General features: G+C 47.0%; 1 protein-coding gene across 1 annotated transcript; it reads right to left on the bottom strand.

The window, feature by feature from the left end:
- Window positions 1–1,977: 1,977 nt before the first annotated feature.
- LOC123138974 (late embryogenis abundant protein 2) lies at window positions 1,978–2,775 on the bottom strand. Its single transcript, XM_044558841.1, has 2 exons — window positions 2,616–2,775; window positions 1,978–2,523 (listed from the first exon to the last, which is right to left on the bottom strand). The coding sequence occupies exons 1-2, from the start codon at window positions 2,657–2,659 to the stop codon at window positions 2,292–2,294; spliced, it is 276 nt and encodes a 91-aa protein (XP_044414776.1). The 5' UTR covers window positions 2,660–2,775; the 3' UTR covers window positions 1,978–2,291.
- Window positions 2,776–9,432: the final 6,657 nt, after the last annotated feature.

Here is a 9,432-nt window from a genome sequence, read left to right as displayed (position 1 = left end):
CACCAACGATCATGTCATGTGTACTCGTGGCAAACGTGGTTTTCATCTCCCTACTCGCCGTCTTAATCTCACGGCCACACCGACCGTCTCCCCTATTCACACTTCATACAAACGGTCTCTTCTTGATCCTCTTTGGTTTTCTGCTATGCGAGACGAATTTGATGCTCCACAGCAAAACAACATCTGGACTTTAGTTCCAAAACCACCTGGTGTTAATATTGTCTCTGGCAAGTGGGTTTTTCGCCACAAGTTTCATGCCGATGGTTCTCTTGTTCGCTACAAAGCTCGCTGGGTTTGTCGTGGTTTTTCCCGGCAGCACAACATTGATTTTGAAGAGACTTTTTCTCCTGTGGTAAAACCTAACACCATTCGTGTTGTTCTTAGTCTTGTGGTTTTCTCTTCATGGCCTATTCACCAACTAGATGTTAAAAATGCTTTTCTCCATGGAACACTAAATGAAACTGTGTATTGCCAGCAACCCTCTGGCTTTGAAAATCCCTCCTCACCAACTCTTGTCTGTCGCCTTAACAAATCATTGTATGGTCTCAAATAGGCTCCTCGAGCCTGGTTCCAACGCTTTGCTACCTTTGTCCAAACCATCGGCTTTGTTCCTTCTAAATCCGATTCCTCTCTCTTCGTTTTTCATTCCTCTAATCAAACCGCCTATCTTTTATTATATGTAGATGATATTATTCTCACCGCTTCTTCCGATAATTTCCTCCACCAAATAATCTCTTCTCTCAATCATGAATTTTCTATGACTGATCTTGGTCCTCTACATCATTTTCTTGCCATTAATGTTTCTCGTACTTCCTCTACTCTTTTTCTATCCCAATGTCAATATGTTATAGATTTGCTCTCACGTGCTGGCATGTCTGATTGTCAACCCTGTCACACACCTGCTGACACTGGTGCCAAATTGTCGGCTAATGGTGAACCCGTTTCCGATCCTACTTTTTACCACAACATCACCGGCGCTCTTCAATATGCTACCCTCACTTGTCCTGATATTTCCTACTCTGTTCAACAAGCCTGTCTTTATATGCATGACCCTCGTGCTCCTCATCTTGCTCATGTTAGACGCATTCTTCGTTATCTCAAAGGTACTCTTGATCACGGCCTCCTTATTAATTCTTCCTCTCCAACAAGCCTGACAGTATATTCTGATGCAGACTGGACGGGTTGTCTCAACACTCGTCGATCCACATCCGGCTATTGTGTTTATTTGGGTGATAATGTTGTTTCTTGGTTTTTGAAAAGGCAGGATACAATTTCCAGGTCCTTCGCTGAATCTGAGTATCGGGCTATTGCTCATGCTGTCGCCGAGGCTGTCTGGCTCCGGCAACTCCTCGTGGAGCTTCATCGGCCACTCGAGCGTGCTACCATTGTTTACTGTGACAATATTTCAGCAGTCTATATGGCATCTAATCCAGTTCAGCATCGTCGCACGAAGCACATTAAGATAGATATTCACTTTGTTCGTGAGAAAGTGGCTCTTGACGAGGTTCGTGTTCTCCATGTTCCAACAAGTGCGCAATTTGCTGACAACTTCACCAAAGGGCTTCTCAATGCATCCTTCACAGACATACGCTCCAGTCTCAACATCGTCACGCCCGACGTTGACACTGCGGGGGGATATTAGAGTATATTCGGCCGGTTTAGTTTTTGGTAGTTTTGAATTGTAATCTATCTCTTCTATACTTGGACTCCAAGACTTTGTACTTATATAAACAGCCCATTGAGACATAGATCAATACACAATTATTATCAATCTTCACTTGCGCTGCCCGTATTGCCGTATTGAGTGTGTTCGTGGCATGTGCGCATCGGATCACAGACAGCATACAGCCTGGAGATGTCTATGGCTGTTCGTTCAAAATTGCCGGTTGAAACTTGCATCTTCTTCTGCCCAGTAAAGAGAGTAGGGGCCTCCTCTTTGATTAGAAGATTTTCATAGCAAATGAATTTGGATTGAATTCAGTTACAAGGCTGTCAGATGGAAAGCACCCCATGCGCGAGCTCTCAGAAGTTGCTACAATGGCAATTCCCGCAATTGAACTGCTGAAATTTTGTCATGATGCGCAAAGTCACTGAAATTTTAGACGATTTGCGTAGAACACGCAAATGTGTAAGTGTTTGCTAAAGACTTACATACAGTGATACAGGAAGCAATTTCCCGACAAGTCGTTGTCCGACATGGCGCCTAGTAAATATAGTTTAGCACGCCCGTCAACGTTTTGCTGTACATGGCGGTATGAGCCTGGGCCGGCAGCGTGTTTGCAGCACGCGCATCACTGCTGCTGCAGCAACCTCTGGTTGAGCATCTCGGCGCGCAGGTCGGCCGGATCCACTTCTTTGGTGCCGGTCATGGGCCGGTAGTCGCCGGTCTTGGGGTCCGGCTTCCAGAACGCCGTCTTGTCCTCCGTGGTGTCCTCCGTCGCCGCCGTGCCCAGCTTCACCGCCTTCTCCTCAACCTTCTTCGCGGACACTCCGATGGCGGTTATCGCGGAGGAATATCCCCTCCTGCACCATACATACATTGTCACGCGTATCAGTTCAACCTCGGGTTGGATCGAAATGATATGATCTGTACGTTTGCAAAGTTTCGGGAGGACCTTTGCGCCACGAGGGTGGCACAGCTGGACGCAACCCGGGCCATCTGATCAGGATCGGATGAACGGAGACGATTCTAGCCTTCACTTCCGTCTCGCCTTGTTTGCTCTCCCTTTGTTTTCTTTTGGTTTTCGGTTTCAGATGGGACAGAGGAACAGAAAATGCCATTGCCAGGTTATTATGGGAAGGAGCCAAACAAGGAGCAATGAGGATGTATGGCTCTTAGAACATGTCGGAGGTGAAAACGGGAGGCAGCCTCTCTGTCCACCACATGTAGGAACACATGTTTCTTGACATCCGTTCATTATGTACGGACAAAATTATGGTTAGCCTTGTGAGCTGTGACTATATCGATCATCTTGGGTACGAGTGATGCATCATGGAGCGTGACAAGGCTCACGGCATCTGTCAATCTTCCATGTGCTGCGTGTTGCTGGGAGTTTGCACAAATCGCAAAACAGCCAAACGTATCGCCGGATGACGTTTGCTGCGTGTTGCTGAGAGTTTGCACAAATGTGCTGGGTGACGCGCTGGCAAACGAGCCAGCGCGCACGTCCTCCCCTCCCGATACGCCCTCAGCGAACCGGAGCGTCACCCAGTTTTTTCATTTTGCTCTTTTGTTTTTTGGGCCTGCTACGCGTCCCCGGCTGATCCTTTTAAAAGATCGGCCGGGCCGTGAGCCGTCCCATTGGATATGTACGAGTCGATCAGTTTCTAATTTTTGCAACAATGCTTTTGTTACAAAATTTCTTCTTCTTTAATTTCTGCAACAAGGTCTTTGTTGCAAAGCCTTTTCTTCTCTAATTTTCTGCAACAAAACTCCTGTTGCACAACCTCTTTTTTTTTTAATTTTCTGTAACAAGACTCTTGTTGTAAAAATTGCAAAAGCATGTCCAGCCGTATCGCGCACTAGCATAGTCGTCGTTCGTTGTCGCCGTTCCGCAACAACGTCGTTGTTGTCGAAACTTGTCTCAGAGGTGATTTCACGAACAACAATGCAAGGCCGAGCGTGGGGTGGGCGTGGACGTACATCGCGGTGCTGTGGCGTACCGGATGCGTCGATCCGGTCGACGGGGAGGCATTTGGCGGCAAAGAGCAAGCATGGATGTGCTCGGTAACGACAGTCTACATACGGCGGAGCTCGGCTGTTGGGACTGCATCCTCCATGGCTGTAGCCTAACGACCCGAGTTCAATTCCTAGAATTGACAGGTGATGCACAAGGGTTTTTTTCCATCTATTGAGGGTCAAGTTTAGTGTGTGATGAAACCACTCATCAAAAAATATCTTGATACTCATTTTAAAAATTTCGAGGACCATGTTTATCTTGGCACTCATACTAAAAATGGCCGTATGCGTCCCTAGTTGGTGCAGAGGCCGGGGAAGTGAAATTCTCCCCCAATTTTAAAGAATACCAAACAAAGGGCCCGATCAACCCCCACCCCGTGTCCCTCGCGTCGCTCTCGCGGGCGGCGGCAGGGGAACCCTAGCCCCCATCCCGCACCCGCCTCCTACACCATCCCCTACCCTCGCCGCCGCCAGGCGAAGCCCGGTGCGCATCGGCGGGGCCCTTCTTCTCCTCCTGGCGTGCGGCTGTAGCGCGAGATGCGGTGGCGCGGTGGAGTCTTGGCTGTTGCGGCGAGGGCGCGTCATGCGGCACGGCGGCCAGACGGCGACGCGAGCAGGTGGCCAGGCCGTGGTGGCTGCGCGAGGGGTTGGCTTCGGGGCGGCGGCACGGGCATGGATCCATCGTGGATCTGGTCATGCGGGCGCGGTATCGGCCTCCCCCGCTCGGCCGGCAGGTCTCGGTGGGGGAACTTCTCCTTGCTGAGATCTGGCAGCGGCGGCCTGGATCATCTAGATCCCGGCAAGGATGGCGGCGGCCCGTGCACGAGAGATGGAGGTCTTCGATCAGATCTGGGTGAAAACCTGCTATTGGCTATTGCCAAGTGAAAGTGCAACTATCCCTAGGTGGTTTTTGTAATTCCTAACAACATATAGCTCATTGAGCTAATGCTATTTCAAGATTAATATCTCAGGAAAGCTCAATGATTGGCATGGCATGGATGAGAAAAGTGGACCCCTCAAAATACTAAGCACAAAAGGACTGGCTCAAGCTCAAAGCTCAAGACTCTACATTTTCTATTTTAGTGATCCAAGATCATATTGAGTCTATAGGAAAAGCCAATACTATTAAGGAGGGATGAGGTGTTGCTTAATGAGGCTCTTGCTCAAAATGCTTAGTGATATGCTCCAAAACCCTGAATTACACTCTCACATCCACATATGACCTAAACCAAAAGTCAAACTCGGCCCCACCGATTCTTTCTATCCGGCGCCACCGAGTTCAAATGTCATAGCCACTGCCACAAACCCTAGGCAAATCGGTCTCACCGATAGGGATCTCGGTCTCACCGAGATGAGATTGTAATCTCTCTGTTTCCCTTCGTAACGTTTCGGTCCCACCGATATGAGCGATCGGTCCCACCGAGATTGCAATGCAAACTCTCTGTTTCCCTTTTGTAACATTTCTGTCTTACCGAAATGAGCGAATCGGTCCCACCAAGTTTACCTGACCAACTCTCTGGTTAGCTTATTATCAAAATCGGTCTCACCGAGTTTGTGTAATTGGTCTCACCGAGATTACGTTATGCCCTAACCCTAACCATATCGGTCCTACCGAGTTGCATGTCGGTCCCACCGAAACTCCTAACGGTCACTAGCTTTGCTGAGTCGGTCCAATCAAGTTTATCAATTCGGTCCCACTGAGATTGGCGAGTTGTGTGTAATAGTTAGATTTTGTGTGGAGGCTATATATACCCCTCCACCACCTCTTCATTTGTAGAGAGAGCCGTCAGAACAAACCTACACTTCCAACTTACTTTTTTTGAGAGAGAACCACCTACACTTGTGTTGAGGCCAAGATATTCCATTCTTACCATATGAATCTTGATCTCTAACCTTCCCCAAGTTGCTTTCCACTCAAATCCTCTTTCCACCAAATCCATATCCTGTGAGAGAGAGTTGAGTGTTGGGGAGACTATCATTTGAAGCACAAGAGCAAGGAGTTCATCATCAACACACCACTTGTTACTTCTTGGAGAGTGGTGTCTCCTAGATTGGCTAGGTGTCACTTGGGAGCCTCCGACAAGATTGTGGAGTTGAACCAATGAGTTTGTAAGGGCAAGGAGATCGTCTACTTCGTGAATATCTACCGCTAGTGAGACAAGTCCTTCGTGGGCGATGGCCATGGTGGGATAGACAAGGTTGCTTCTTCGTGGACCCTTCATGGGTGGAGCCCTCCGTGGACTCGCGCAGCCGTTACCCTTCGTGGGTTGAAGTCTCCATCAACATGGATGTACGATAGCACCACCTATCGAAACCACGACAAAAACATCCGTGTCTCCTATTGCATTTGAATCCTCCAAACCCTTCCCTTTACATTCTTGCAAGTTGCATGCTTTACTTTCCGTTGCTCATATCTCTTTGCATGCTTGCTTGAATTGTGTTAAGATTACTTGACTTGTCCAAAGTTGCTAAAATCTGCCAAGAACTAAAATTAGGAAAAGGATAAGCTTTTATTTGGTCAAGTAGTCTAATCACCCCCCTCTAGACATACTTTCGATCCTACAGCAAGGCCGACGATGGCGATGCTGTCCGCGCTGTTCCCTTCCTGAAGGCATCGCCGAGGAGAAGTTCAAGGCTACTCTCTGCTACCTCTGGGGGAAACCCTAGATTAGTAGATCGGATGACGGCGGCTCTCTGTTGTCGTTTCCCCCTTGGGGGCGTCATTCTTGGAGGTGCACACGGGCTCGAGGGACCAGAGGACGGCGTCTTTGGTGGCGCGGTGCTTCATCTTACACATCGTTGGTGGCGGATCTCAGCGGCGTGGCGCTGTGGAGATTCGGTGTCTGATGTGCATAGATGGACTCACGCAGGAGGAGGAAGCTGTCTGGCGTCATGGTGGCGTTGATGCCAGAGAGGCCTGACAAGGTCGGTGCTTCAATTCTGCTCTGAGGATGGACCGAGGGATGATGGAGGTGACGGCCCTTGCAGTGTGTGGTGCTCACTGGGAGTGTGCCAGATCGGTGTGGAACCCAATCCAGATAGTGGCTTGGATGAGACACCCGGCTTTAGATGTTAGGCTTTGGTGCGATGTCTGTTTGGTATTAGGCCCGGACATTCGGCACGCCTTCATCAAGGGAGCAGGAGTAGCAACGGTGTTGCCAAGATGGTGGCTTTAGGCTTATTAATGTATCACCTTGTATGGTCTTTGTGAATAATTAATAATATGGCTGCATGCATCGTTCAGATGCAGAGGCTAAGGGTACATCCTCCTTTTCTAAAAAATGGTTGTAGCACGCCGACGATGACACCGCTACACTCCCTAGCCTGCAGGGATGGAAAAAGGATACCGGATTCCTACTTGGTTGTGTAGTCTGTCTACAACAGGTGCTGAGTTGTAGAAACGCTTTTGAAATAGGGATGGAGTTGCAAGAACATTAAGTAGGTGAGGGTGACGCTTGACCCCCTTCGAAGGTACGTGTGTTTGCTTGGCGAGTGTCATCAAATTCTCTGGCTACAATGGAGAACAAAAAGAAGAGGACCCTAGAATTAACAGATATTTGTGCTCTTTGTGGGGTGGAACGAGAGGACACCTTTCATGCACTCTACATGTGTTCAAGAGCGTGAGCTCTCTGGAAAGCAATGGCGGAAGACTAGTGCCTCCCGGACGTGGATCTATTGCAGAACACTGGTCCAGAATGGCTCCTTCACCTACTGAACAAAGGAGCACGTCCGGCTTCCTATTCTCATGACAATGTGGAGGTGCTGGCACGTGAGAAACGAAATCACGCACCACAAGCTGGCTCCCCCAATTGAAGTATCCAAGAGATTTTTATCAAGCTACATCGACACTATCTTGTGCCTCCAGCAACATCCCAATGTCGGCATGTCAAAGGGCAAGATGGTAGTCTCCAAGTTTCAGCAACGCCAGGAGAAGCTCAGACCAGCAAGGGCAGCCTGTACCAGACCTCCAGAGCGATGGCACAGGCCTCCACCAGGCTGGACTAAGTTAAACGTTGATGGTGCATATATTCAGGCGGATGGAACAGGTGGCTCGGGCATGATCTTGCGCGACGAACATGGCACCGTCATTTTTGCTTCTTGCAGTTTCTTGAGGACGTGTTCAAGTGCACTGGAGGCGGAGATCGAAGCTATACGTGAAGGGATTGCATTGACCCTGGAGTGGTGTACGCTACCTTTCATACTTGAAGAAAAAAAAATCAGATATGATAAGATCCCCAGCGGCGACGACAGTGGGTGTAATAAAGAACTTGTTACTGGAAGGAGGTAGAGAGCATGTGTTAATGCATGTGAGTAGAAACCAAAATAATGTCAGCCATGTTCTTGGGCAGATGGGTCACGCTGACCCTAGGACTGCCTTATGGCTCAGGCAGGGGCCTGACGAGATAGCTGAACTCGTGGCAAAGGACTGTATTGTTCCTAGTTGATTGATTGAAAAATTTTACCCTGCAAAAAAAATGGTGACACTTGACCATCTGATCAACAACACATCAAACACCCACGGAGGTGGTGGATGCGCACGGAAAGATCAGTCGGACGAAGACAAGCGTTTTCCTTTGCTTTTTTTCCTGTTTTTATTTTTCATCTTCAAAATAGTTTGAGATCTCAAAAAAGTTTCAAATTCAAAAAAATTTATGAATTTTAGGAAAATGCTTCTGAAATCATAAAATGTTCCTGGATTAAAAACAATCTTCATGATTTTAAAAAACAGTTCACATATTGGAAAAATGTTTGAATTTGAACAAAAAATTGTTAATTCAAAAAATGATCATGAATATTTTTTACAAAAGTTAACAAAAATAACCAAAAACGGACATTGATTCAAAAACTGACCACTGATTCAAAATGTTCATGCATTTCAAGAAAATGTGAATATAAAAAGAAAAGAAACACATAAAGTAAAGATAAAAAATGAAGAAGAAAAATAGGAAAAAATGAAAGGAAAAACAAGAAAAAAGAAAAACCGGTTTGGGAAGGTTCCTTCCTAAAACCGAAAACTGCTAGCTGGGCCTGCCCAAACATATAGGCAGCGTGAAGAGGGGATTGTGTGCGGTCGCTAGGCAGCGACCCGCGCGCCAAATAGTATTTGCGTCGCCGTATGAGCATGTAGTTTTTTTTAGAAGAACATGTAGGTGTATATGGGCTTGTGGCATGGGTGCATTCACAGCCCAATGGCACATCCCTAGACAGGTTTTGGGCAATAGTCTTTGTATTTCAGGACTTTCTTGTCTCAAAAAGAATCAGGACTTCCGAAAATAAATAAAATAAAATGATTGGTGAAGAGACCGCTATTTTCGTAAAGCGAAAATTTATTCACTCAACGTCTTCGTAAACTGCACAGGAAATACTATGAATTGATAAACCTCTATAAGAAACATATAACAAGGATTGCATGATATGGCTCTACAATTTTATGCAGGTACCTTAATTTGGCTCCGACCATACAAAAGAAACATATAACAAGGATTGCATATATGAACAGAGAATTGTGCTTTCGCATAATTAAGTAGCATGAATACTAGTGGTGAATCCAGACACCCAAAGAACGCCTTTAGCCCTAGTGCAGTTTACATCATTTCCATTACTCTCGTGTTCTTACTTACTAGCACACATTATTCTGTGTTCACACACTCTTGCGATATTTCCATATTCACACCACTACTGATTGAAATCTAAAATAATTTGCAGGCACATTTTGATAAACCTCTATAAGAGGCAAAGGACCATTTTTCTAA

This window comes from Triticum aestivum, chromosome 1A, assembly GCF_018294505.1.
Source record: "Triticum aestivum cultivar Chinese Spring chromosome 1A, IWGSC CS RefSeq v2.1, whole genome shotgun sequence".
Lineage (NCBI taxonomy): Eukaryota > Viridiplantae > Streptophyta > Magnoliopsida > Poales > Poaceae > Triticum > Triticum aestivum.
This window is presented reverse-complemented; position numbering and strand designations above follow the sequence as displayed.

Coding starts and splice junctions, on each gene's coding strand:
- LOC123138974 (XM_044558841.1), bottom strand. CDS start 2,659: ATGGCCCGGGTTGCGTCCAGCTGTGCCACCCTCGTGGCGCAAAG. Junction 2,524..2,615: donor GCCACCCTCGTGGCGCAAAG/GTCCTCCCGAAA, acceptor TGTATGGTGCAG/GAGGGGATATTCCTCCGCGA.